Source organism: Ramularia collo-cygni (genome assembly GCF_900074925.1).
Source record: "Ramularia collo-cygni strain URUG2 genome assembly, contig: RCC_scaffold20, whole genome shotgun sequence".
Lineage (NCBI taxonomy): Eukaryota > Fungi > Ascomycota > Dothideomycetes > Mycosphaerellales > Mycosphaerellaceae > Ramularia > Ramularia collo-cygni.
The window spans coordinates 606,128-633,455 of record NW_019716274.1 but is presented as its reverse complement, the minus strand read 5'-3'; the positions used below and the strand labels follow the sequence as shown (position 1 = coordinate 633,455).

At 52.9% G+C, this 27,328-nt stretch overlaps 10 protein-coding genes; 6 read left to right on the top strand and 4 right to left on the bottom strand.

Moving 5' to 3' along the window:
- Positions 1-195: 195 nt before the first annotated feature.
- Positions 196-3,735, top strand: RCC_10086 (uncharacterized protein; the record flags this gene model as incomplete). XM_023775317.1 has 4 exons in its annotated part: positions 196-608; positions 659-756; positions 915-1,346; positions 1,442-3,735. The coding sequence occupies 4 exons, from the start codon at positions 196-198 to the stop codon at positions 3,733-3,735; spliced, it is 3,237 nt and encodes a 1,078-aa protein (XP_023631085.1).
- Positions 3,736-4,304: 569 nt separating this feature from the next.
- On the bottom strand, positions 4,305-5,816 carry RCC_10085 (related to UDP N-acetylglucosamine transporter (Golgi UDP-GlcNAc transporter); the record flags this gene model as incomplete). XM_023775316.1 has 3 exons in its annotated part: positions 4,305-4,607; positions 4,660-4,782; positions 4,836-5,816. The coding sequence occupies 3 exons, from the start codon at positions 5,814-5,816 to the stop codon at positions 4,305-4,307; spliced, it is 1,407 nt and encodes a 468-aa protein (XP_023631084.1).
- A 1,100-nt stretch (positions 5,817-6,916) lies between these two features.
- RCC_10084 (related to aspartate aminotransferase) lies at positions 6,917-8,752 on the top strand (the record flags this gene model as incomplete). XM_023775315.1 has 8 exons in its annotated part: positions 6,917-7,010; positions 7,066-7,254; positions 7,310-7,339; positions 7,395-7,509; positions 7,612-7,712; positions 7,766-7,989; positions 8,042-8,670; positions 8,722-8,752. The coding sequence occupies 8 exons, from the start codon at positions 6,917-6,919 to the stop codon at positions 8,750-8,752; spliced, it is 1,413 nt and encodes a 470-aa protein (XP_023631083.1).
- A 455-nt stretch (positions 8,753-9,207) lies between these two features.
- On the top strand, positions 9,208-10,772 carry RCC_10083 (uncharacterized protein; the record flags this gene model as incomplete). XM_023775314.1 has 2 exons in its annotated part: positions 9,208-9,878; positions 9,929-10,772. The coding sequence occupies 2 exons, from the start codon at positions 9,208-9,210 to the stop codon at positions 10,770-10,772; spliced, it is 1,515 nt and encodes a 504-aa protein (XP_023631082.1).
- Positions 10,773-11,843: 1,071 nt separating this feature from the next.
- Positions 11,844-12,544, top strand: RCC_10082 (uncharacterized protein; the record flags this gene model as incomplete). XM_023775313.1 has 4 exons in its annotated part: positions 11,844-12,005; positions 12,059-12,079; positions 12,137-12,233; positions 12,282-12,544. 4 exons carry the CDS (start codon positions 11,844-11,846, stop codon positions 12,542-12,544), a joined length of 543 nt encoding a protein of 180 aa, XP_023631081.1.
- A 96-nt stretch (positions 12,545-12,640) lies between these two features.
- On the bottom strand, positions 12,641-13,384 carry RCC_10081 (uncharacterized protein; the record flags this gene model as incomplete). XM_023775312.1 has 2 exons in its annotated part: positions 12,641-13,129; positions 13,196-13,384. 2 exons carry the CDS (start codon positions 13,382-13,384, stop codon positions 12,641-12,643), a joined length of 678 nt encoding a protein of 225 aa, XP_023631080.1.
- Positions 13,385-16,094: 2,710 nt separating this feature from the next.
- On the top strand, positions 16,095-18,938 carry RCC_10080 (uncharacterized protein; the record flags this gene model as incomplete). XM_023775311.1 has 2 exons in its annotated part: positions 16,095-18,659; positions 18,717-18,938. The coding sequence occupies 2 exons, from the start codon at positions 16,095-16,097 to the stop codon at positions 18,936-18,938; spliced, it is 2,787 nt and encodes a 928-aa protein (XP_023631079.1).
- Positions 18,939-20,276: 1,338 nt separating this feature from the next.
- Positions 20,277-20,747, bottom strand: RCC_10079 (uncharacterized protein; the record flags this gene model as incomplete). Its single annotated transcript, XM_023775310.1, has 1 exon — positions 20,277-20,747. The coding sequence occupies one exon, from the start codon at positions 20,745-20,747 to the stop codon at positions 20,277-20,279; it is 471 nt and encodes a 156-aa protein (XP_023631078.1).
- A 517-nt stretch (positions 20,748-21,264) lies between these two features.
- RCC_10078 (related to spindle pole body component) lies at positions 21,265-23,999 on the bottom strand (the record flags this gene model as incomplete). XM_023775309.1 has 2 exons in its annotated part: positions 21,265-21,294; positions 21,366-23,999. 2 exons carry the CDS (start codon positions 23,997-23,999, stop codon positions 21,265-21,267), a joined length of 2,664 nt encoding a protein of 887 aa, XP_023631077.1.
- A 1,163-nt stretch (positions 24,000-25,162) lies between these two features.
- RCC_10076 (probable Nuclear distribution protein PAC1) lies at positions 25,163-26,613 on the top strand (the record flags this gene model as incomplete). XM_023775308.1 has 2 exons in its annotated part: positions 25,163-25,200; positions 25,263-26,613. The coding sequence occupies 2 exons, from the start codon at positions 25,163-25,165 to the stop codon at positions 26,611-26,613; spliced, it is 1,389 nt and encodes a 462-aa protein (XP_023631076.1).
- Positions 26,614-27,328: the final 715 nt, after the last annotated feature.

Below are 27,328 nucleotides of genomic sequence, written 5' to 3'. Positions count from 1 at the left end.
ATTGTTGGACATCTTTCGGTAAGTTCGGACCACTTTCTCCCACTGCAGCGTCTCTTTGCATCTGAAGTGGTTCTCAATGCTCGAGAGGACTCTGTGGGTTTTGGAAACGTCCGATGCAGGGAGAAACGCCGATTTGACTCATTGGCACACTTGCTAACAATTTTAACAGTAACACTCTCGAGTGATACCATCGTTATGTCAGACAACCCACGAGGCCGGGGCGGCGGTGGCCGCGGGCGTGGTGATTTCGGCGGCCGCGGCGGCGGCCGTGGCGGAGGAGACGGTGGCCGGGGTGGCCGGGGTGGTGGTGGGGATAGAGGCGGTGGTAGAGGCGGAGGCTATCAAGGCGGAGGGGATAGAGGCGGCGGTAGAGGCGGAGGCTATCAAGGCGGTGGGGACAGAGGCGGAGGTAGAGGCGGAGGCTATCAAGGCGGTGGAGATAGAGGCGGCGGTAGAGGTGGAGGCTATCAAGGCGGTGGAGGCCATGGAGGTCAACAACAGATGTCTTTCCGCGGAGGTCCACCACGTGGCGGGCGTGGCGGTGGAGGAGGGGGACGTGGCGGTGGTGGTGGAGGAGGAGGACCATCAGCACAAGGCGGCATTTACCTGTGAGTTCATCATGGTTCAAAGACATGCATATATGCTGACCACTTTCAAGCGCTGGAGAGCCAATACCTCCACCGGACGCCAACATAACTGCAGCGGAAGACGAACTGGTCAAACAGACTCGTGATCAGATGTTCAACGACTTTCCAGGTAAGTGCAGTTGAGGGCAAGCAAATCTCGAGGTCAGACCTAGAAGATCGTACAGCCGGGGAGGCCTCTGCGCGTTTATCAACAGAGAAGGTTCTTGGAGAGCGTCAAGCGCGCCCCTTTTGTCTAAAATTACTGACCCTTTGGCCCTCTTTCTTTAGGTCGGCGTGGCTACGGTACCAAAGGCAGACCCATCATCCTGCGCACCAATTACCTCGTCATGACCACAGCGTACGAGGAAAACAAGCCCGAGACGCCTCTTTATCGCTACGAGCTCGAAGTTGGACAGGAGATCTCTAACCCAAAGAAGCGCCGACTTTTCAAACAACTCATGCAGAATCCTTCCCTCGAGGGCATTCGTTGTGCAACCGACTTCGCGTCCATTCTCGTCACGACCAAGAAGCTTGATGAGGTCAAATTGAAGGCGGACTGGAAGAAAGTGACGCTTTCTACGGAGAACAGCTCTCAGCCGCCACCGCAACAGCAGGGTCAAGCCCCGGATTTCCTTCGCGAAGCTCGCGATCGTAACACCTTCGATGTTGCTGTTAAGTACCAAAACTCCTTCAATCTCAGCGAGATGATTAAATATCTTCGTAAGTGTCTCTGGACGTCTGTAAACCGAAACGGTCTCGGAGAGCGCCGAGCCAGTCTCATTCTACATTGCTAACCCTTTCTGCCCTTATCTTAGGCAGCAAATCTGCGGGAGCGACATACCAAGGTTCTGCAGATGTCATCCAGATGTTGAACATCATCCTCACAAAGCTGCCAAACGAGGACTCCATGGTCAAGAACGTTGGGCAGAATAAATTCTATCCCTTCGCAAACCACCCAGACAAGGAGGACTACAACCTTCAAGGCGGCTTGGAGGCCCTGCGTGGCTACTTCTCCTCCGTCCGTCCATCTGTCGGCCGCCTGTTGCTGAACTTGAACGTCACGGCAGGAGCATTCTTCAAGTCCATGCCTCTCCTTTCCCTGTTCAACGAGTTTCGTGGCAGCTTGGATCACTTCGAAGCTTTCATACGCATGCTCAAGGTTGAAGCAAGCTACATCAAAGACGGCCAACAGCAGCCTTTCATGACGAAGAAGAAGTCGATTGTGGGATTTGCGAAGACTGCTTCCAAGAAGGTCGTGGTGAAGCGATTCGGCAACGCTCGCGAAGTCAAGTTCAGCATTGTCGACCGGAGCAAGCCAAAATCCAACCCCAAGGAGACCACAGTCGCGGACTATTTCAAGACTCAGCACGGAATCACTTTGAAGCATCCTGACCGCCCCGTCCTCAACGTTGGAACGCGCGACGACCCACAGTATCTACCTATGGAGCTTTGTCACGTCCCTGCTGGTCAACCCTACCGCCGCTTGCTAACTGGACAACAAACGTCCGAGATGCTCAAGTTCGCTGCACGCTTCCCCAACTTGAACGGGATGTCCATTGCAGGAACGGCACAGAAGCCAGGTCCTGGCCTGAGGCTCCTCCGACTGGCCGATGATCCGGGTAAGTCGAACCCGCAGGATCAGTCAATTACGCCTTTTGGAATCTCCGTGGGCACGTCGATGATCACAGTGCCCGGCAGGATCCTGGCTGCCCCTCAGCTCAAGTACGGCCAAAAGACCGTTAATCCTCGAGCTGGATCCTGGAACTGCGCCGATCAGAAATTCATTAGGCCTGGTAAATTCAGCAAATGGCAAGTTCTTATCATCAACCGTAAGGGTGACCGAGGCAACGCTTTGGCTGAAGGTGGATATAATGACATGGCCACTCCACCTCAGCTGGTCGACAATTTCACCAAGTTCCTGAAAGATTACGGCATCCAGATGGGCACGAGAGACCCAACAAACACGATTCTGCTGGATCCTCTCACTGTCCAGAACCGTGAGTTCAACGACGGGAAGCTCAAGGATGAGTTCCTCAAAGCCGAGAAAAACAGAGTTGACATCCTGCTGGTCATCATACCTGAAGTTGATAAGTGGCTTTACGCCCGCATCAAGTTCCATGGTGATGTATCTTATGGCATCGGCACTATCTGCTCAGTTGGATCAAAGATTCAAAAGGTCAATGGCCAGGGCATGTACTTTGGAAACCTCGCCCTCAAATTCAACCTGAAAGGCGGCGGTATCTCCCACAGCGTTGCCAACACCGTCGCGCCTCCCATCGACAACAATACCATGATTGTTGGTATTGATGTTACTCATCCATCACCCGGAAGCGCAAAGGGCGCTCCCAGCATTGCATGCCTCGTAGCCTCTGTGGATCCGCAAATGTTCCAGTGGCCCGGAAGCATTCGCACGCAAACGGGCAAGAAGGAAATGGTCGAACCATTGCAGGCGATGATGATCGAGCGTCTGAAGCTTTGGCAGAAGCGGAACCAGCGTCTCCCGACAAAGATCGTGGTCTACCGCGATGGAGTATCCGAAGGCCAGTACCAGCTTGTGTTGGCCACAGAGCTTCCATGCTTCGAGAAAGCGTTCGATCAGCTCTACGGCGCAAAGGCGAAGCACCCCAAGATCGCCATTATTAWCGTCGGCAAGCGTCACCACACTCGGTTTTACCCGACTAAGCCAGAGGACGCTGATTACAACCCTCAACGCGACAAGGGCTCGTGGAACCCAGTTCCAGGCACCGTCGTCGACCGTGGAATCACCCACAAGATCCTGCGCGAATTCTACCTCCAGGCCCACCAAGGCCTCCAAGGAACCGCACGTCCAGCCCACTACGTGGTTATCAAGGACGATATTTCCTTCGAGGCTGACCAGATGGAGCAGTTCACGCATCACTTGTGTTACCTCTTCAACCGCGCCACCAAGGCTGTATCAATTTGCCCTCCGGCATACTACGCAGACTTGCTCTGTGAGCGCGGTAGATCTTACCTGTTCACCGCATTGGCTGAGGACAATACCTCTGATGGGGGCGAGTACAGTCCTGGCGCGGGCGGCTGGACAAAAGACGTTCACCCGAAATTGAGGGAGACCACTTGGTATGTGTAGGTGGGATGATTCGCTCCCGACACACGAGCACAAAAGTGCACTGCGATGGTCTGGAAATGCGTCGGAACTTGTTGGCTTTGCATACACTCTCTACACTGTTTGAACACAGAAAGATCTTGGCCCTTTCGTTGACGCGGCTGGAGATGAACAAAACATCTTGAATGTTGAGGGGAAATTGACCGAGAGATGGTCGGACATCTTTCTTTGTACAAGTGACGGCGCTTCATAAGGTACATAGAACTAACAATTCAACATGTGTTGTTCTGATCGAGTTGGAACTCTCAATCACTTGACAAAATACACTCGTTCACACATTTCCAAAAGCTGACATACAATGGCTGATTGCAGCACTGCACATGAAGGCGCCAGGGCAATGCAATTTCCAGTTCCCACGTACATAAAGGCAAACCTGCTCACAATGCCTCACCCAGACTCCTCCCATGCTCACACGTTCCGAAAAGATCCAAGCAAGTTTTTGTACTTTCCAATCGCATGCATTATCCGGGTATCCAACACCATCTGCAAATGCTAATAAAAAAAAACACCAAAAGTCTTTCATCCTCGTGTGTTCATTGGTCTCGTTTCATGGCAAACCTCATATCAATGCCCGGGCTCTTTGCTCGATGTCTCCGCTCACTGTTGGGAGTTCCAGGCCTGCTGGTGGACATTGCATCCCTGAAGGGATTTTGAAGAGGGGATCGCGCGGGCGTTGCTGTTGCTTCTAGATCGAAATAGCCCCCGCCGCTGCTGCCGTCTTCGCTTTTTTCGTATTGGGAGATATTGATGGGTGGTGGGCGGAGTTGTTTGTCAGTTGGGCTGGAGTTGTGGAAGAGGTAGGCGGATGCTAAGGTTGAGACGGTGCCGAGGAGGTACTAGTGATGTGTTAGTGGGWCTGAAACGGAGGGTGGGATTGGGGAAGCTTACGAGGACAGCTGTGTTGAGTTCTGTGGAGAGGATGCTTGCTACTAGGACTATGACTGTCGATGCACTTGTGGTTAAGCTCTTCGTGGTGCTGTCTGTGTAGCTGAGCGCTATCGCTACTAGAACCTGTGAGGAGATTAGTGAGTGTACGAAAGAGCATGGTTTTGGGGCCGACTTACGCCTCCAAGCGCCTGCAAAACAATGACAACCCACACCACCCAGCTATATCCGGTGAAAAAGCCCGTTCTTGCGATGTGATCCATGTCTGTGAAAGCCACTCCAAATAGCAGCGCCGGTATCATCGCGTAGAGCGAAAGCTGGACATTCCGCACCCACACCGAAACTCTCGAATCCTTGGTCTTCAACACCTTTTCAAAGTACACACCAGCCGCACCAGCTAGAATGCATGCTGCAAGAGCTGCCGCAAGTCCAACAGACGCATTTCGTCTCGGACTAGCCGCAGCAACGTCCTCATCAATGCCTTCGTATGTCGCCGAACGCTTTCTCAGGTTGCCCGCAGCATTGAGCTTGCCAGCCGCAACATTGCCTTCTCCCTCCATATCCCAGATGCTCCTCGGCGAGTGAAATGAGACGCCATCTCGCAGATCCTGCATGGACAACACTCCCTCCTGCTGCGACATGTAGGAGATCTGTACCACAGCGATCGAGACTGMCATCAATCCCAAGCTCAGCCATTTCCGCACGTCCAGCACTCTGCCCAAGAGGACTGCACCGAAGATGGCAGTGAAGACCAATTTGGCCTGGCTTGTGACGGTCCACGTCGCCGCATCCAGATTGCTCGCTGCAACATAGAAGAGTGTGTTTTGGATGGTATACAACAGCGCAGGAAGAGCCAGCTTCCAGCTGTCTCCTGTAAACACAGCTTTTGACAATGACCCGGCCAATTGGCTGATTGTGGGCGAATCGGAGGTTTGGGGGCCTGTTGCGACTTCGTAGAGGGCAACAGAGAGGAAGATGGAGAGTTTGATGATTTCGGCGAGCAGGACGGCGGTTGAGGTGAAGTATCGGTCGCCATTCACCAGCGGCATGTGTCGTGAGTAGTGTGTCAGCAGGATGGATGCTGCATTTTGCACCACCAGCGCTGCCAGCGTGAGGTGCTTTATGGGYAGTCCAGCGAGATGTGTTGTCTGGCGAGCCATGGTGGTGTCGATCGATATGACTATAGCCGAGTCGTGATTCGCAGGTGCCCACTGCCCATCAACTGATGATGGAGGAAGTCGTGGTTCCCAGAGGAGGAAATGTCGTATAATCGGTAGTCGGTACTTTGGGTAAGAGGTCGTCTGACCATCGGTCGAGAAAAGTAGTGTTGGCGGGAAAGCGGTGTACTGCGCTGGCAGTGGACAGTCACGAGTCCGGTGGATGTTGTGCCGTCCTGCAGTAGAACTAGTCCGGTCTGCTCAGGGGACCGCGGCCGACCAGTAAACACAAAATTGTTTATTACCTTACGCTTTGGCAGTTGTTAGATGAATAGCTAGATAGCTATGTTGCCATCATCAATACCACCGTACTTGGCCCTCGTGGCCACGTTCCTGCCTCTCAGCCCTACCTCAAGTCGCGCGTCACCTACGCGCTGATGCTGATCGATCCCGGCCTTGCGGCACCGATGATGATGAGCTGCAGACGGCGTGTCATGATCCCGCGCTCCCACGTTGTCAGACCAAAGAATGCCTCTGGAAGGTCCAGACTCAAGGACACAGCTCTCCGTCTCACCCGTCTGCTTCGACGCGAGTTTCACCTTGCTATCGCATGGGCAATGTTAGGGAGACCAGGAGAGACGAGATGCACAGCAGGTTACGCCGTCAATGGCGTCTCTGCGGCACCACCTCGCCATTGCCCAACACGAGCCTTGCTCCTCACAGCGCACTAATCACGCTGCCTGATTCGCTTGCAAGCGGCCCTTGTGAGTCGTGGGATTCGGAAACAGCGCTGTAACATTGGTTCAAAACCGAGTGGATTGATTGGAACAGCGTGGCATTTTGACCAATTTGATGGTCACTGCGACGCGTACTCCTTGTCTGAGCCGTTCGAGCCGAAGTATTGCGGCAGGAACTAACCAAGAAGAGAGTTCCACTTGCCTTTGCTTCGAAGCCACGGCATCCCGTGCTGTTCCTGTTGGTGTGGAAGTCTTCCTCGTTTGCACCTAATCGCAGCCTCACCGCCAAGCTTATCGATCCCACATACCACAGCGGGACCTGTATAACCCGAACGCTTCTCGTTCGCTGCTCGAGATCAAGTCACCATGGCTACGCTTCCGCGCAGAGATGGCAAGACTGCCTTAAACACGGGTGCTGCCAGTCGTCGGTTTAGTACCTCGAAAGGACCCACTGATCAAGGTATTGAGCTTGTTTCTACATCAAAAGCTTGTAGATGTTGACCTTTCCTCCTCAGAAATCAACTCGGCTGTGCATCTTCAATTCCGTCAGGCTCATGAGGGACATAAGCCACATGCTGGACTTGATCCTGCTCGTGCCTCGACCGGTGTGGTGTGGACGACGGAGAGAGCTTACGAGCGTGGCTATGGTGACGACCCTCACGCATGGGCCAATCTTGGCCAGGGAGCGCCCGAAGTCGACGATGGTATCGTCTATCGCGAAGTACCAGATGACAGCAGCACTGACATGTCTTGCCGTAGAAATCGAGGGATGTTTCGAGAGGCCTCACAGTAAGCTTTGATGTGAGCGCTTGGCGTTCGATGCTTATACTGATTGATTGCCCAGCCATCGACATTTCCATGACTGGACGTGAATACGGTCCAACGGCAGGCATCAAGCCCCTCCGTGAAGCTGTTGCTCACTTGTACAATGAACATCACCGTCAAGGAAAGGAGAGCAAGTATGTCAATGCGAAGCCTGGAAGACATTCATCGTTGATTTGTCTTCAAGCGTTCAACAATCTTGGTTCTTATCGTTTCTAACATATCCTCCTCTAATCTAGATACACCTGGGAGAACGTGTGTATCGTCCCCGGAGGTCGTGCGGGTCTCATTCGAATCGCTGCTGTTCTGGGCAATGCCTACTTGGGCTTCTTCATTCCCGGTTCGTTTGCCACTCCCAGACGTCATCATGTTCACTGACAATTGGTATGAAAGACTATAYGGCCTACTCCGAGATGCTGAGTCTGTTTAAGAATTTTGCCGCCATTCCGATCCCTCTCAAGAAGGAAGATGGGTACCAAATTCATGCCGAGAAGATCGAAGAAGAGATTGAGCGTGGCACGTCGGTGATCATAACATCAAACCCTCGTAATCCTACTGGTAAAATGGTCCCTCGTGCCGAACTCGCTGAAATCCAGGATATCGCTCGTGACCGAGCTGTAAGCACCATATTATAATCGAGGAACGATCAAGCAACGCTAACGCTCCCAGACCCTTATCATGGACGAGTTCTACTGCGGCTACAATTACACTACAGACTGCGATGGAACTGTCATCAGTGCAGCGGACAATATTGATGACGTAGACGAAGACGACGTTCTCATCATCGATGGTCTCACGAAACGTTTCCGCCTGCCAGGCTGGCGTGTAGCGTGGATTGTTGGTCCGAAGGAGTTCGTCCGTGCTCTTGGCTCTTGCGGCTCCTATCTCGACGGTGGTACCAATGTCCCGTTCCAGGAAGCAGCTGTTTCCATGCTGGAGCCCACCAAAGTCCGCCATGAGATGAAGGCTCTCCAATCTCACTTCCGCATGAAGCGCGACTATGTCGTCGGCCGGTTGGAGGGCATGGGTTTCCAGCTCGACTACACGCCTGACTCTACTTTCTACCTCTGGCTTAACCTGGAGCAACTTCCCAAGGAGATCAACGACGGTCTGAACTTCTTCTCCGCGTGTTTGGAAGAGAAGGTCATTGTCGTTCCGGGTATCTTCTTCGACCTCAATCCCAGCAAAAGAAGGGATTTGTTCGACAGTCCGGCTCATCATTACGTTCGGGTTTCGTATGGACCAAGGATGGAGGTGCTCAAGGCTGGCATGGATGGGTTTGAGAGGATTCTGAAGAAGTTTGTGGATGCTGATTGATTTGTTCTCACGGCTTGCTGACTTTGATACAGGTATAACTGCTTCCAGGATGTTTCCAAGTAGGATGTTGGATGWGAGAGTGGATCCGAATTCGTGATCCTGCGGCGACCTGTGACGGGACCGCGCCGAGACGACATAATTTCGTTTGCGGAAGGAGGATAGTATTGAGCTATAGGCGTAGTGAGTACATTTCGAAAGATTCTTACGTTTCAACCCTGGCGGAGAGTACCGGTGGGTGTGACGGTGTAGTGTTTTTGCGAAGCATCCCCATTCGACTCCGATCAGCGTTGTAATCCCCTTGCAAAGATGTAAGGTAAAGTGCTCGAGATGCTTCTGGAGGGGCGATTTGGGTTCGTCGCGTTTCGTGTTCATTCGATCCAAGGCAGACGCGCTCTTTCCTCCGGCGCACCTATGCGGAACATCACGGAATTCCCACCTCTTCGACACTTTGACCAAACAACAACGCCACAACGCCAACCTCTACATACAATCGGATTGGCACGCCTTCGAGGTCCACAATGCCGAACTTCTGGGATCTCCCAAAGAACGTTCGCGATGTCATCTACAAGCACCATCTGGTGTACGACAAGCCTGTGAACATCGACATGCACCGTGCAGCCGTCGGACATCATGGCCAGTTCCATCACCGTGAGAGGTTCATGCCGCCGATCTTTCACCTGTCGAAGCAGGTAGAGCGAGAAGCGATCCCTTTCTACTATGGGATGAACGTCTTCGACATTGGAGAAATGCAGCTGTGGTCAATGACCAGTATCACATGGCCGCGGCACTGGAATCAGGTGCGGCGAGTTGAATGCACATGGGATAGGCTTGACGCTTGGGGAGGTTATGGAAGCGTGCGCGAGGCTTTCATTTCCCTGAGTAAGATGAAAAGGCTTCAGGAGCTCAATATCAGAATCGACGAGGCGAAGATTGTCAAGAGAATACGCGTCACACGCGAAACACGCCAGCGACCACAACATGTTATGGACCTCACGAATCAGCAAAATCTTGCAATCCTTCGCTTCCCTGGGATCACTGGCTTGTTGACRCTGTCTCGCATTAATCATGTCACTTTCTCCAAGCTCATCGACCCCAACGGAGTTGAGRGCGGTGGCATGATCCCAGGTGGGGCTTTGGAGACTCACGTCTTACCTAGATTGAAGCCGAAGCAGGAATTGAAGCGCCGGAAGTAAGTCTGTTCTTGACATTTTCAACACCGACTCACTGACAGTCTCGCAGGAAAGGCTCGTCATTCCGCTTCCTCAATCTGCCACCAGAGCTGAGGAACCATATCTATCATCTGCTGCTGCGGGTCACAGGGTCTATTAATCCATCGAAGGAGCCTCCAACCTCTACTCCAAGGGACCCCGAGTCCATCAAGCTAACAGAGGGCAAGCACACGAAGTCTGCTCTCGCCATCCTCTCGGTGTGCAAGCAGATGAATGAAGAAGCAGTAGGAGTGTATTACAGCTGCAATTCATTCGTGTTTCATTATCCGGTGCAACTAAGCGCTTTTCTGATTGCGATCGGATCTCAGCGGAAGAAGATGATAAGGGACATCACGATCTACTACCACAACCTCAGAATGGGTGGCGTGGAGCTGATAGATCTCGCCTTCCCGCTCTTGAAACAGTTGCCTGGCTTGAAGAGACTTCACGTCCTGATGATTGCCAGTCTTGGCGAGACCAATCTTCGCCGAGGCTGGCTAAAGGGTTATCACAATCGTTGGAGGGCTGGGCGACCGGGCATGGATACGATTGGTACCAATCCTGCTCTGATCCCTGGCATGAGGACCTTGTTCGAACTTCGGGGACTCACAGATCTTTCTGTCCGTGATCTTGAACTCGAAAAACTGATCACCGAGCTTGAAAAAGAGAAAGCGTATCCGAACTTTCCAAAAGGCAGCTTAGATGCGAATTTGCTCAAATTGTCCCGGGCTTTCGAGCACTTCAATGCTGCACTGGCGGATGCGCAGCTTGGCGAGGTTAACGAGGGACTGTTTCGGGACGATGATTGGCAGACATGGGATGTCTTCCCGACGATGGATGGTGGTGGCCTGAAGACTCTCGTCGAGAAAGCTTAGCAGCGCCGTGATTTGCACGAACGAGAATTTGGAAAAATCGCCGTTTCGAGACGTGGTGTGGTCAAGTTGCCGGAGTTGCAAGAGCGGAGGGAGGCAGACGGAAAATGCGAAAGAACTTTGGAGCATGTACACGGCAGAGTTACGACGCTGAATGTCATACTTTCCGCCATACCGACCGGGACGATACATGTGCAGTCCAATTGACGCTGATACTCAATTTTTCATCATGCTTGATGATATGTGCCCACTGGCCGTCTAGAGTGAGAATACGCAATGAGTTGCTCAAAAGCCTTCGCCGTAGAACTCGTCTCCGTTTACATTGCTTCCAGGACCCGGAACAATGTCCACTATGGCAAAAGGATGCTTAAACTACATGTAAGTTCTCATCTGAGTATTTCGTGGCATCATCGGTCATTGCTTAATGTTTGCCATCGAGCCCAGTAAGAKCAACCTCCTCCCGGACGATGTCGTGGCTGCCAGACTGCGCACCGCCACGTTGGTTTCGACCGTCTCGATCTCCATTTCGCCTCCAGTAAGCGCATCTTGTCCAGGAAAGGCTTGTATGAAGTTAACGACACCTTCAGGGGCGTGTGTCGATCCTTGAATTTTGCTATAGCCAGACTGGTTCAGGGTGTTCCAGCCATGTGCGATGCAAAAGATAGCTTATATGCACTATTTTGTCGCCTCCACGTTCATCTATGAGCTGTCTGGCACTACCGGATCAAGTGGAGCGTTACTTGACCGGTCACTCAACTAAGCCACCGCTCCGCATGTGAAAGTGGGTCTTCGAAGCTTCAAACGCCAAGAAATCTACATGATTGATGTTGTACAGGAGTAAGCACATTTCGAGAACAACAGGTCTTTCCGAGAATCTGATATGTGGAGCGTTCCGTACGTCTACCTTCCGTGTGAGTTGGTAGCGGGTCAGAACAGTCAGGCTCGAGTACCACACAGCGCACCTTCACAGGATGACTCCTCGTCTGGACTTATAAGATGACTTGCCGTCTGTATCCTCGACATCTCACAACCTCTCGACTTATTGCTCCGCAGTCTTCAGTCCGAACACATACCATGGCGGCCACTAGCTCGAGCACACGTCCATCACCTGGCACGGTTTACTTCCATAAACCCCAGGAGAAGCCCTACGGCATCTTCTCACAATGGTACAGATGCTACTTTAAGGTTGAWGGACACTTGTACATCAGCGCGGAGATGTGGATGATGACGGAAAAGGTGAGTCTTCGATGGCGTGGTGATGATCCTGCCCGACGCTGACATCTCTTCAGGCAAAGCTGTTCGGAGACGAGGTACTTTCCTACTGACTAGCAACCTGTCATGAGATATGGCTGATCCGGAGTTTCCAGAATATCGTGCGGCAGATGTTGAACACACAAGATCCGAAAGACCATAAGAGATTGGGTCGACAGGTCAAGGGCTTCTCCCATGCGAAGTGGGATGCTCGTGAGTTTAATGTCCTTCTACGGATCTACACGGCCTGACATGACATAGACAAAAGCCGGATTGTGATCGAGGGCAACTACCACAAGTTCACCAAAGGTCCAAACAGCAAATACTTGGCTAAAGTTCTTCTCGATACTGGAGACAGCGAATTAGTCGAGGCAGCTCCAAATGACCCGATATGGGGCATCGGTTTCGCCGCAAAAGACGCCGAGCAATCCAGGCGAGAGTGGGGAGAGAACCTTCTTGGAAAGGCATTGATGGAAGTCCGGCGGCGCCTGAGAGAGGAAGCGGCGCATGCTGAGAGTGCTTGAGGGAGGAAATGATAACGCGGTGTCAAACACTATTAGACATCCTGCTCAGAGCAGCTAGCTTCACTACGGAGGGTATCAAACGATCTTTTGAACTGTCTACAAAGCCACGGCCGCGACTCCAATGCTTCCAGCGACCAACATGACGGCGACAACGCTCATGCTCGAGATCTGGACGCCTGCGCCGGTGAGACCTCCACCGCCACCTCCAGCACTTGGTGAGTCCGTGGGTGCATCACCAGAGGCCGGCTGGGTCGACGTATTCTCCGCCGAATTGCCCGAAGCCGATGTAGCGCTTGAGTCTTCCGCCGAACTGGTCGTTTCAGCAGAGGTGGTCTCAGAACTGGAAAGGTTCTGCGWCGTAGTGGAATCTTCGCTGGTCGTGGAAGTTGTCGCGGCCGCAGCGGTAGTCGAACGACTCGAACGAGTAGAAGTGGACGAGCTCTCACTCCCATCATTTTCAGGATCCGGACATCCAAATCCAAAGCAGACGCAAGGCTGGACTGGGGTACCTTCGCCGTTTGGATCACAGGAGTACTGAGATTGGCAGCAACCGTCGAGACAGCATGTTGTTGCTAATGCGCAGCACTGGTGGAGACGTTAGTGTGAATGAGGGATTAGGGGAGAGGAGGATTGTGTGTATGGAATACTCACGGTCATTCCATCGCTGCAAGCGGTCGACGAAAAAGGGCATTCGTATGTCTGTCGAGCGAAAAGGGAGTTGAGGCTAGTTGCTGCAAGGTCGGGCTTTTTTAGACCAGCGAGTTTGATCGGTTCGCCTGTGGAGCTCAGGGCCGCGAAGGCACTTGATGCGGTCAGGCAGAGAAGGCTGAATGTGTACATGGCGACAGTGGTTGTTCGTTGTTGTGCTTGAGATCTTGAGGGTGATTCTGCGATGATATACTTCTTGTTGATTGGAACACGGGGGGTGGGCGACAGCCATCACTTATGTTTTACCAGCTCCAGGGAACTCTGAAGTAGATCATCTTATTCTCGCTACACACATCCGCATCTAGCAAAGCTCCAAAGCCGAGGGCCGCAGATATGAGGCTCAGACAGGATGCAAAGTGACTCAAGCGGCGGCCTCAAAGCTCAGGCACACTGCGATTTGTATAGAAAGGGTATAATCGGCGAAGCTTGTCCTCTGTTCCACTGGCCAGCGCAAGCTGATGGCTGCCCGTAGCCTAGCAGCGTGCAGGATACTTGAGACGAAGAAAAGAGGGGAAACCTATAKGATTGTAGAGAAAGGCATTCGCTTAAGAAATTACCCAATTGGGTTCTTCACACGTGGATTGTGGCGCCCAGGTTTGTACTGCTTGAGTTCCTTGGCAAAACTGGGCGTAGGAAAGCTGGTGGCCTGATTGAAAAAGATCTGCATTGAAGAGGCTTGTTTGACTCATCGGATAAGCAATCATTCGCTTGAGATCCGGGGCTGTTCTAGCCGGTGTTGGAGATGATGGTAGTGGCTGCAGGAGTGCATGGCCTCCAAATCGGGCATGTGTGCAGCTGAAAGAAGTAACCTCGTCACACAGAAGATTGGAATTTGAGCCAGTCCAGCGGTGTGCATTGAGAGCGTGTTAGTCCAGGGACGTGCAATGCACGACCATTCATGTTGTGTTTCGCCGCTCACATGAAGCTAGATACTCTCGAAATGACGCGGTAGAGCGATTCATCTGCCCTGATAAAGTCGGACTGACACTCAGTGACCGACGAGTGCTTTATTGGTCGGAAGGGAGTCGTTCCTACCCGGATCATCAGAACCAGGCTGTGCTCTTCTCATGTCCGCCATGGGAATGGCCTCGACTTTAACTCTGACCGACGATTCACTTACAGTCGAGGGCTCCCCACAGTCTCGGCTGCAAGGTAGACACTCGTGCTCATGGCACAAAGTTTGCCCAAGTTCAGCATGCCTCGAAATAGCTCTTCGTTATCATTCCTGTTCGATCTATTCCCACGCAGGTATCTTGACGATTATAGCACCAACTCGATGCTTACAGGAGGCCAAGGCGAGAACGGGGCCCACTACCAGCCCAAGTCAGATGTTTGGGACTAATGCTCGCTTCTGCAGCTCACTCTCTCATTCGTGATCAGCGGCTGCATCAGCCATAACGAAGCGATCGTTCGCATCTTCTGCTGCAATCCTGGTTTGACTTACTACAACCCCACAATCCTCTAGCCAGGGCGCGTGAAACCGGGGAGGGTCAAGAGTATACATCCCTGCATCCACAACTATCACAACGAGATGGAGGCAGCAGTACTGCTGGCGAGCGAACAGGCACATCTCGTTGCCGAGATCTGATTCCATGTATCTGCGCACAGAGTGGCGTCTGCGGTCCCTGTCACAGTGAGTGTATGCTGTCGCTTCTTACCCTTGGCAGTGGCATGTTGCGTTATCCGGTAGGGAGTGGAGCAGTTTCTGCCAGGAGTCGACGTTATAGAGTCCTCGCATAGGCCATCTCCGCTGTAAACGCACTTCAGACACATGTGGCGGAATTCCTGGGGTCTCTTCGCACTCGTAGTCTGTTCGTATCCGGATAGAGCCAGAGCGCTCTCTAAGGTAAGGGGCCCAATGGTTCGGCTGCAGAGCGTAGAGCGGCTGACCTCATCGGCCGCATAATGGCCTCTATTGAGTGTCGATAGGCTTCGTCAGTGCCGCTGTCCACAGCATTTTGCGCGGACTGTTTGCGTCCAAGAGGGTCGGCTTCCGTATGGTACCAGGCCAACGCAGGATGTCGGTCACTTCTATCAGGCATGTTCGATAAGGGAGTCCAATGATCAACCATGGAGCTGTCCAAGGCAAAAGTGCCTCAAGATGAACCGGTCTTGAAATCGCGGTCCAGAAGACCTCCACTGCCACCGTAGGTGTGTCGTGACACGTATCAGTCGAACGGAGTGCTGACGGGCCAGCATGCACGTTGTTGGATGAACGGGAATTAGTCCGCTTGCCTTCTATTGTAGTGCTTGAAGCCTCTCTGCTTCTCCTCGATGCCGTCACATTTGATGGAGGCGCCGCTCTGTCTGGATTACGGAAGCTTCGTCGGCAATGCAAGTTATAGAACGTCGATGGATGGATATTCCTTGTTACTCTGCGCGTCTCGTATTCTATCCGCTGGAAGCTTTTCAGTTCAAATCTGGCTTCCAATCTCCCGAAGGGGCGGACATGTGGGGCTAAAGATCCATTGGCTGGCAAGAGCGTGTCAAATGTTGACGGCGTCGACGGCGCATCGGGCACATTATTGCAGTTGGGCAGACAGAGGGACACATTCCGCAGGTTCTTCGTCGAAAAACACGACAATCGTGACGAGAAAGCAGCACCTGCAGCGGGTAAGGTATACCGACGTGGGATCTGGGATCCCGCAATCCCCACCCGAACCCCTGGTATCTCCATCGGCACCATCGCCGAAAGCGAGCCAACAGCCCGTCTTTCTATTGACCACCCCCCAATATCTACCTACGACTCGTGCAGGAGCAGGAGTGTTCTCAGACATCCTGCCTCGCTGCTGCATGTCCATACTGTACAGCGGAGGATGCGCAACACCTCGACCGAGWATTCATGCCCGCGGTGAGGGTAGCCTCTGCGCGCACGCGCCTCACTCACTGGAGTAAGGGTAGCAGCAGCTTTTCCGTCTCTTCCATTGGCACACGCGGAGAGGACGACACGTCCAAGATGAATGGTCACGTGAATGGGATTGGGAAGCCTCTATATTTCGACCAACAAGCCGATCCACGATACGAGACCTACGACGACTACGAATCCAGCACGTCCAGTTCGGCGCAGTATCSCACCTCGAAACCACTGCCTCCTGCGCCTCCCAACGGCCAAACAGAGGGCGGACACTACGACGGCTTTGACTTCTCCTCGCCCACCTCCGACGAACCAACGACCAACGGCCACTTTGACGATTTTGCATTCCAGCCGCCCATGGTGGACGACATTCGCCTAGACACAAGCCGGGAAACTGGGCAGGATGCCGTGGGACGGCACTTGCTATACGAGACGGCCCTTCTCGACACGCAGGCGTACGAGGTACTAGACATCAACGAGGTTGACGAGCTAAAGAAAGAACATGCACGACTGCAATCACGAATAGAGGCCGCGAATCGCAAACTTGCCCTGGAGAGCAAGGTAAAGGATGCCGCCCACAATTTGCACAGGCTGTACTCGGCCAGCAAGAGACCGGATACCCCGCAGAGTCCAAATGACCCACGAAACGGCAGCAACACTCTTGGGGGCGGTCGAAGAAGGAATGGGAGCGGGTCTAGTCACGGGGGAGACACGCTGCACCAGGCGGAGGAGGAGCTAGYGCAGAGTATCAAGTCGGTCGACGAGTTGAATGAGCAGATCAAGACACTGTTGGAGAGGAGTCAGACTGTGGAGAGAAAGCTGCTTAGGCATACCGCGGCGGTGCTCGCGCAGCAGGCCAGTCAGGCAGCGGAGATCAGCACGGCGCGACCTACGAATGGCCTGCGCCATCTTTCAAGCGACGATGTGATAGGCTACGCACCGACCGATTTTGACGGCATACGGGACATCCTCCGCGGTATGCCAGACGCAGCTGCCACATCGGGCGACGTGCAAAAGATCCAAGACGAGAACGAGCAACATTTGGTCGATATGCAGGACCGTCTTGAGCAACTTAACGCCCAACTACGGGGTGTTATCGTCGAGGCCAGCCAGAATCGTGGCGTGCAACCCGCACCGGAGCCGCAAATAAGATCGTCAGACGATGTCAAAGATCGTATTGAAAGCATGCTTGCGGCGCTAGAGCGCAATGTTCGCGCAGCTGAGCAGGAGCAGAAAAACAGCACATCCCATCATGCTGTCGAGAGTCGTATGGGAGATTTGAATTCCCAGCTGTATCACATCATGCTCACTTCTCCCGACTCGGAAGTGGTCAGGGAGCTTGATGAGCCACCAGAGGTCACAGGTAATGGCTACGAGCATCAGCTGCATTATCTACAAGAGAGCGTGCTCACCATGGACAAAATCATACGGCAACACAAAGAGGATCTGCAGAATGCAAATGCGGCGAGCGGTGGGGCATTTGCAGCAATCGACGCTGCACAGTCCGAAGCCTCTGCTAAAGCGCTGAAAGCGGCCGAAATCGAGACTGTCATCGCAGGCCTTTGGGAACTTGTAGAGTCCGAAGGATCGTCCGCTCCGCGCGAAAATGACGCCGTGTCCCCAATCACGCCCATCCGGGAAGACTTTTCTCTGCAAGCGTTCAGCGCGCGGGTGCAGCATCTCTGCGACGTCGCCAGAGGATCCAAAGAGCAGCAGGACATCCTGCGCCGACAGATCCAGCAGCAACGAGACCTCAACGGAAAATCAGACATGGAGAAACACCGGGAGCTAGATGAGCTTCAGACTCGCTTCGAACAGCTCACAGCTGCATACGATGCCACCCAGGTTGACCTCGCAACTAGCATGGCCAGTAATGAGCAAGCTGAGCGAGAGGTTATCGAGTCTCGGGGCGAGATGCAAAATGTGATGAACGAGCTCGAACAGATGCGAAAAGCCTTTGACGAGAATCAAGCAAAGCAAAAAGACGCAGATTCTCGACATGCGCAATGGTCGGCTGAAAGGTCTACCGCCGAACAAGCACACGCAGACCTTCGAACCGAGATGGAGAGCCTGGAGTCCGAGGTCGTTCGTCTTACCACTGAGCTTACAATGGCAAAGGCCGATCTTGACGGCGCATACGGTACACGGCAAGAGCGTAAGAAGGAGGCTGGTGTCGCTGCGCAAGACATGGAGGCGCTTGAGAAACTCRAGGATCAAGAGATCGAAGCGTTGCGTAAGAATCAAGCCGATCGCACAAAGTTACTTGAGACGGAACTGCAAGACATGATGGAAGAATTCCAAGCCATGACAAGAGAGAGCTTAGAGCTTGAAAAGGAGCGTGCCCAGCTCGAGGGTCTCATCGATGGACTGAGAGAAAGGGTTGATCAGCTTGAGCAACAGCTTGCAGACGAGAGGGTGCAAGCCATTGGTGTCAAGCCATCTGGTGGTAATACGGACCCGTCGCCGAAGGAGAGCACAAGCGTCATGGTCTTGAGACAGGAGTTCAAGAGGATGATGAGAGAGGCGCGAGGGGAAGGCATACGTGCTTTGAGGGTGAGTGGTCCTGATACCTTCGACACGGCGCATGTCTTGCTAACGTTTGTGATCCAGATCGAACAGGAAGAACGCCGCAAAGTCGAGGCGGACCTCCGACGGTATCGTCAGGCGGCCGGTCCCCTTGGGAAACAAGGCCTCGTCACGGCTCCCAGTCCGAGAAGTGCACACAGTCGCACAGGGACTCTTGCTAGTAGCAGCGGCAATCGGGAGAGTGCTCAGACTCTTACTCCCGTCACCAATCTTTATGCAGCTCCGCAGTCGGCTACAGCAGGTTGAGATCTCCCTGCCTGAAATACACTATTACACATACTACACTGTTACATCACGATGCATGGCGAGGAAAAGTCTCCATTTGAAAATCATCATCACTTCTACCAATGTCTACCTACATTTTACAGATTCACGAATATACATGTTCAACGAGTTGCTTGCTGATTTAAAAATCTTAATTGAGTAGGTGAGTTCAAGCGACGAGGACACTGCTGTGTATGTCGTGAGATCGAAAGGAGGGTGCACGAGCGAACATGCCGCCTTCGGTGGTGCAAATCTGGGACTCATCCGATGCTTGATCTGCTCCCCGAGACGGACTTGCGCACGAAGAAGAGTGATACTTTACCACCGAGCTTGCACAGACGTACTGCCGCCATGGATGACGAGAGTAGAGGAACCTACGCCTTGGAGGCCTGCTCACAGCCACAGCCTGTACAACAACGACGGTTCGATTTGGCATTGCTGGGAGTTGTGATCAGTCATGGGTTGAAGCCTGGACGGTTGCGGGATCGAATGATGGGGAGTGTCTGGGCCAGCAAGGAATCCCTTGCACGGAGCAGTCCAATTGTGATGATGGAAGAAACGACCGGCCTCTGCGGAAACCGAGTTTGACCAATGTCACGCATATTGAATCTTCGATCATATTGCTTATCGGATCCTCGCTCTGCTCTTATGGCTTCCTGTACGCCGGCGGGTAACTTGAGACTCACGGGGACTTCTCGCTCGCGACATGCCAGCTCGAGGCTTGGAATTGGGAAGGCACTACATCCCAAAAGGCAACATCTTCGAATTGCAAGCTTACTCTCTACATCGCAATCCAAGATTGTGGTCTCAGTCACTCGAGTACGTTTGGTTTCTATCTCTTTTGCTTATATTCACATATACTCATCGGTCCATAGATTCAAGCTTATCCGCTGGATCAACGCAGATGGAAACGGCAAAAATCGACACCCTATGCGCAGCAGCCAAATTAGTTTGAAGTACCTTCGGCCTGGATCTCGTGTGTGTCTGGGACAACATATCGCCTGGAGTGAGGTGAACTTCGTCACGCAACCCCGCAATTTCTTCGGCAGTGTCCCCAGGCGAGGCTTGCTCCATCCACGGCACCTAAATGTATAGAGATGGATAATCTCTTCCTGATTATGCCCAAGGGACATCGTTGAGAGGTTGTTGGTGTGAGCGTTGAGATACAAGACCGATAGGAACAGAAACAACAGGTCATCAATTCCTATACCCATTCATCTTCTCACAATGTCTTCCAAGCAATTCCTTGCCCCCTATCTCTCACAATAAAGTATTCACCAATTACATCCTTACTCCACTTCCGCTAGACACTTTTCCACTCTAAGCATCCTCCTCCCACTCCTCAACTCTAAATTCCCCCAACGAATACTTCCTAGCAAACTCCTCGCCACTCATCCCTCCCTCCCCTTCATCACCCACCCGATCCGCATCCCTCTCAAACCCTTTCATCTGCACCACACTTTCGGGAACTAAATACCCCACCCCATCGACCTCGATAGAAGACTTTCCTTCTTCGTCTGTGGCAACATAGTTAGGAATCGGCGGGGAATTTTCTAAAGCTTCATTGATGATTTGAATTCCTTCTGGTGTGATTTTGCCGTGCGAGTCGGAGTGGGAGCGCATGACGCTGCACATGATTTGTTGGATGGGATGCTCTATGGGAGTGGTGTATGAGGTATTGTTGTTGTTGTTGTCGCTTTCTGCGGATTGTTGGTTTGGGTTTGGGTCCGCGGATTTTAAAGGAGTAGCGGTAGCCGTCATGGCTAGGAGGGCGAGAGGAATTGATCGCATGGATGGGTTTGAGGGCTGGGGTCTTTCTAGCTGGAAATTTTGATGTGATGGAAGGGATGGCTGTTCAGTGGATGTCGTTATTGTCGTATCTGTCTCATAAATTCCTGTTGCCTGCTGTAGAGGCATACTAGTTAAACTCAACTTCACCTCGGGCAAAAGTCAACCATTGAAAAACATGACGCCAATCAGGACTGTAGACTTCGTAATGAGCCTGTCGGATCTGATGTATGAGGTCTACTGGAAGTTGCGTGATGAAGCAACCTAGCCACCACTCCTGTAGCAGGAAGAGCAAAAGTTCAAACGCGCGAAAATGTGGTATCCATGACGAAAAGATATGACCCGCAACGCCCAAAGTCCACGCCATGCCATGCCATGCCATCAGGGAGCATCATTGTCATCCCTTCAATACGAGAAGCTGGTGCCCAAATGACGAGCGAAGAGACTGTCCCAAGCCCTTCTGTTCAAATCGCTGCGTGTCTCGCAATCGCAGATGAAGAAACTCCAGCAATCAAAGACATTACTGTCCGCGAGCAACATTCTGCCTCGCCTGTAAAGTCAATCAATATCAGTAACCAGGTCTCATCATTTGAATGGACGCGGAGCTCGCGAATAACTTACCTTCATCATCTCGATCCTCGCCTTGAGATTTTGCGTGACCTCGGCTGCCCGTCTCCAGCTCTCGACTCCGTTCTCGCCCTGGCTTCTTCCAAGTGCGCTGCTGCCACTTACACTCCTCGCGCTCTCATGCTCCTCCGCAGGCGTTGCACGTCCGGAGGAAGCTCCATTACTCATAGGTCTGGAAGCCTGGGACGACGGACGTTCTGCATAACCGCCTCTTAGCTTAGCACCTTCCTCGGCATCGCGATAGTTCTCCTTACCAAAATCTCCATTGCCACCATTGTAGCCGTCGATGCTAGCGTACTGCCTGCTACCACCATACGGCCTCGAATTGTAGCCTCTTGGACTTGAGGGCCCGTTGAGTGTCGAATCGATTGGACTGTCTCTGCCAGCTTGGCTTCTGCCCAATCTTGTGATTTCCCTCTTGAGTCGATCAATCTCCTTGCTGAGAGAGTTTGCCCGATCCTCCGCAGCTTCCGCATCACTTCTTGCGCGTACCAGTTGCGTCTCTTTTGCTTTGATCTGGAGAACATCTCTTGTGTGATCTTCAATGAGCTGTGCATTCTGAACTTGCAGCTCGGCAACTTGTGAGTTCAGCTTGTGTTTTTCGGTCCGCAGATCCGAGGCGGATCCACGCATGTATTCGATTTCTTGTCGTAAATCAACCAGTTCCTGCCGCTCGATGTTGCTCAGTGCTGACGAGGCGCTACGATCAGGCGAGTATCGTTGGGGAGGTGGAGATGTGGCCGCCGCAGCGGGCTTGCCCAATGGACGGCCAGCGAGCCCTCTGCCCATCGCTTTGGGTGTTGCAGGGGGTGGTGCGTCCTCCACATATACTCCTTGCCGTTTAGGAGAAGCAGTTGCTGTGGAGGGCGCTTTAAGTCCTGGTTTTTGTAGACCTGTTCCAGGCGCTTTCAGGCCAGTTCCAGGAGCTTTCAGGCCACCGGCAGTTTTGCCGACAGGTCTGCTTGTCGGTCGCGGTTGGAGAGGAGCGTCCTCGACAAGCGGAGGAGTGACGGCTCTCGCGGGAGCCTTCTTCACGCCACCAGCCGCCGGCCGCTTCGATCCTGGAGCTGGTTTCCTGCCCGCCGGCGCTGCTGCTTTGGGTGGAGGAGCGGCCTTCGGCTTCCACTTCACCTTCACCTCTGATGCATCCATGAACTCCTTGATTTTGCTCTTGCGAATGTCATCCAGTCCCTCCAGATGTGCCAACATGTTCCGGTCGCCCATGATCTTCCACAATACGCCCAAGACTTCAGCACCCGCATCTCTCAATGGGGCTGCGCTTTCAGTAAGGAGTTTCTTGGTGCCCTCCGCAATCTCCTTGGTCTGTTCAGGTGTCGGCGCTTCCCTTGCCATCTTCAAACTTCTCGCGAGGAATTTGGCGGAGTTCTCCTTGACCTGTGGATTCTTCGATTTCAGCGCTTCGAGGACGTCTGCTGTAATGTCACTTAGACCGGTCGCGAGGAAAACAGCATCAYAAGCGGCGGCAATCGCATCCGTGACAGTGACCTTCTTCTCCTTGAACCGCTCCAGCATAGATGCTAAGATTGTGCTCCTGTACTTGCTGAAGGACTTTCTAAGACCTTTTGCAATGGCTTCCACGACGTTGGCGGCGACTGTAACGACAGCGATGTTTGCATCCTTCATGCTCTTCGCACACCCTCGAATGATTTCATCAAAGCTTCCCTCTTGGATCGCAGGGTGGTTCACCGCAGCAAACGTCTCGTCCAAAGCCTCCTTTCTGTCTTTCCACTTTGAACTGGCCAATCGGTCACCAAAGTCGGCGGGAACCTTGGCAAAAACATCAACAGCCTCGAACTCTGGCTCAAGGTCAATGGCTGCCTCCTCTTCTTCCTCTTCTTCTTCTGCAACCGGTGCGGCGGCCGCAGCTCGCTCTTGTGCGGCCTGTTGGGAGCGCAACAATCTCTCTGGCTTTGRCATTGGCTCCGCCTTGACGGGCTCAAACAGCTTGTCCAAGTCCTTTTGCTGCACCTCCTTCAGCTCATTCCAAAACAGCGGCTTCATGGCCTCCCGTAACCAGCGGTACATCTCCACTGTGAGATTTTGTCCCTGCGCTCGCACATTCTTATCCGCATGACCGTAGATCTTGGGTAGCAGCTTGAGCACAGGCTTTGGCTCGATCGTCTTACATCCATAGGCGTGGTAGATGTTGGCGAGCGCTTCTAGTGTGGCGACGATAATCTTGGGTTGCTTGTGCGCAAGGTAGGGTAGAAGGTCTTCGATGATGGGATCGGCCTTGTCCAGCTCGATCAACAGCATGAGGGCTTCCAAGGCACTCGCTTTCGCCGCCGGTCTTCCCGTCAGTCCTTTTTCCACCACTGGACCCACCGTCTGCCCGCGCGTCTTCTTCGCGCCATCCGTGCCTGCGGCATCAAGGAAGGCGTTGTATGCATTGAGCGCCTCCTGCTGTGCGGCAACATTGGAGTCGCCAACTGCCGCTTTCCAGATGTTGTTGTCGAAGGTGAATTCCTTTACGATTGGKTCCGACGGCTGTGCGGTCTTGAATTCCTTTGTCGCCGTCTCATAGCCGCCTTTGCGCGCTTTCCAGTTTTTGTGTGCAAATTGATCGGGCAGCGAGAGCTGCGCAAACTCTTCTCCCTCATCCGCCATGATCAAGTGTGGTGCGTGGTCGGTGGTGTTGTGTCGTTATGCAGCCCAAAAAATCGACGGTGTTCACTTTCGATGATGCCCGTCGTCCAGGAGACGAATGATGCCCAAGTCTGCCAGGCTTCTGTGCGCTTCTATTCGGCGCGGTCCTGTGCTGTTTGGGTCCGGATCCGGTCAGGAACTGCTGTCTTGTATGCTCAATCTCGGGGGGCAAAGTATGCACTGTGACGGTAGAAACGGCGAGCATGTAAACATACGGGTGATGGGAGTGTTTGGCACGTTATTTACACCCCGCGAAGTAAATCGGTCTTCGGAAAGATCCTCACTTTCGGGCCGGGATCCTTCAGTCACTTCACTTCCACGTCTTACCCAATCTCCTTAAAGACGCGCATTCCACGACGTTGTTTTCAAACGATGCAAAGGAAAGCAGAGTCAGGCCGACAGTTGTCTTCGGAGGCGCGTCTGGCTACAGCAGTTCAGGGGAATGAACAACCTTATCATGACCATGGATTCGGGACCTTCAACCGACCCGCTGTTGCTAGTCTAATCCCCCTCAAGCTACGCAGGTGGCCTTTCTTGCCTCGCCCAAAGGCATAGACTGGCGGTTATGTCTATCGCGGAGGAGGACTGCAGATGCAGATGTAGAGACTTCCCGAAGATCATGACCCTTTCATTCATCCCTTCCATCTCAGCAGATGAGAGATGAGGTAAGGTAAGGTAGTTGATGCTTGACGTGACATGCACTCTGAACATCGCATTCGTGCAAACGCGACGCATATTTCCACCAGGAAGCGCATCGCGGCCGTGTATCAATTCCAAGAAAACATCCCGATGAAACATGGGTCGAGGTGAGCGTGCTCGTGCCCCAACATTGGATGCCCCACCTTCCCCAAATAAATTGTAGGGTCGCCATTTCCGCAACAACGGACAAGACTGCGCCGGAGTTGATACATCTCTCCATACAGGACAGATTCTCGTCAGATACACGCCATTTGTTGAGAAGAGAAGGGGCTTCTTGCATGTTGCTGATATCCCCGTTGATGCACACACCGCCATTCCCACCATCGACCGATAATTCCCACCAACATCGCATTGCTTATTACAGCTGCCGAAGACATCAGAGCGGCGCATAAAAGGGAAACCCACTCGCCAATGCCACGGTCGCGATGAGCAATCTCTTGACATCACGACAGGCGGAGGAACTGTATGCACGCGACCTTACCCCCTGTTGCACGGCAGGACACTCGCTGATCGCATCGCTGACAGCCACAAGTCCCTCATTGCATATCTGCTTTCGACCGGCCATGAAAACAGTGCCCAAGTGTTGCGCGATGACTTGAACCTGCCTGAAACCGCTTTCGACCCTACGACGGCCAAGAAGTATGAGGGCCTACTTGAGAAGAAATGGACATCTGTCGTCCGCTTGCAGAAGAAGATTATGGATTTGGAGACGAGGCAAACACAGCTACAGCAGGAGTTAGACAATGCAACGCCCACATCGCTTGCGGCGCGGAAAAATCACGATCCTGCGACTTGGCTGCCACGGCCGCCCGCTCATCATACCCTTCAGTCGCATCGTCAGCCCGTAACATGCGTAGCCTTTCACCCGCTCTTCTCGAGCTTGGCTTCTGGCAGCGAAGACTGCACCATCAAGATCTGGGACTACGAGTTAGGCGAGCTGGAGCGCACTCTCAAGTCGCATACCAAAGCCGTGTTAGATGTGGACTTTGGAGGACCCCGCGGTAATACCCTGCTGGCATCCTGCTCTTCGGACTTGACCATCAAGCTGTGGGATCCTGCGGAGGACTATAAGAACATTCGCACTCTTCCCGGTCACGATCATAGCGTGAGCTCCGTGCGGTTCATACCCTCTGGAGCAGCGGGCGCACCGATGTCGGGGAATCTCTTGGCTTCCGCCAGCCGAGACAAGACGATCAGAATCTGGGATGTCACGACTGGCTACTGTATCAACACTCTCCGGGGACATGCGGATTGGGTGCGAAGTCTTTCGCCAACATTCGACGGCCGCTTCTTGTTGTCCACATCCTCCGATCAAACGAGTCGAATGTGGGATCTCAACCAGCCAGAAAGCAATGCTCAAAAGCAGACATTTCTTGCACACGAGCACGTGGTGGAATGCTGTGCATTTGCTCCACCATCTGCATACGCTCATCTAGCAAGTCTGGCAGGCCTGAAGAAGGCGCCTTCAGCCGGCAGTAGCGCAGAATACCTTGCGACAGGCAGTCGAGACAAACTCATCAAGATCCACTCTGCCAATGGACTCTGCATCAAGACGCTCACGGGACATGACAATTGGGTTCGGAGTCTTGCATTTCACCCTGCAGGCAAATATCTCCTATCCGGTTCAGATGACAAGACAATCCGCTGTTGGGACCTATCACAAGAAGGAAAATGTGTGAGAGTGATACCTGCTGCTGATCATTTCGTGACATGCCTAAGATGGGCGCCGAGTCTGTTCAAGGAACCATCCAAGGGGGAAACCAATGGTGGCACGCAGACCAATGGAAGCAAAGGGGACGATGCAGCGAAGGAGCAGATAAGGTGTTTGGTTGCTTGTGGGAGCGTTGACTTGAATGTGAGGGTCTTCAGCGCGTAGCGAGGAGATGGCAAGGCGTTGCGGTGTTGGTAGGAGGTACCTGATTGCATAAAGCGAATCTCCATTGCTGTTGCTCGACCGAACCAAGTCGCTGCCTTTTCAAGTTCATCTCAGCTCCGTTACCGCGGGACTTGAAATGATCCGCCGATTTGACCGGCATATGAAACGGATGGCAGAGCTTGGCGTTCTTGTCTTGAGTTCTCCCTCTGCCCATACATTCGTTGTATCCATCGCAGAACGATGACCGTTCTTTCAAAGCGAGCGATTCCGCTTACAAGCTATCTGTCGAATCAGACTACCAACTCTAATAATAATTCGAATCCCCAGATCCACAACTACAAGGCTGAATTTAACATTACGCAAGATCAGCCATGCAACTTTGTGCRAATCAGACCTCGGCACATATCCCCAACGGTTCACATGCCATCGACCCAAAGACCCTGCGTCTAGAATCAAGCCTCCTGGATCCTGTTGCCATTCATTTCAATGCGACCGCACAAATTGATGGGCATTCACCCATTTTCACCCGCCGAGATGAGACGTTCCGACGGTAGAGCATTCAAATTTAATGGAACAAACAGGACCAACAGATTGACTACCTCGAGGCTCTAACGAGAGTTCTTCGAGACGAATACAGCAAGTGCTTACTGTAAACAGAGTTCGCCGCCAACTAACAGGAGATCTCACTTACTACTGTGGCGTAGTAGTCCGCAAC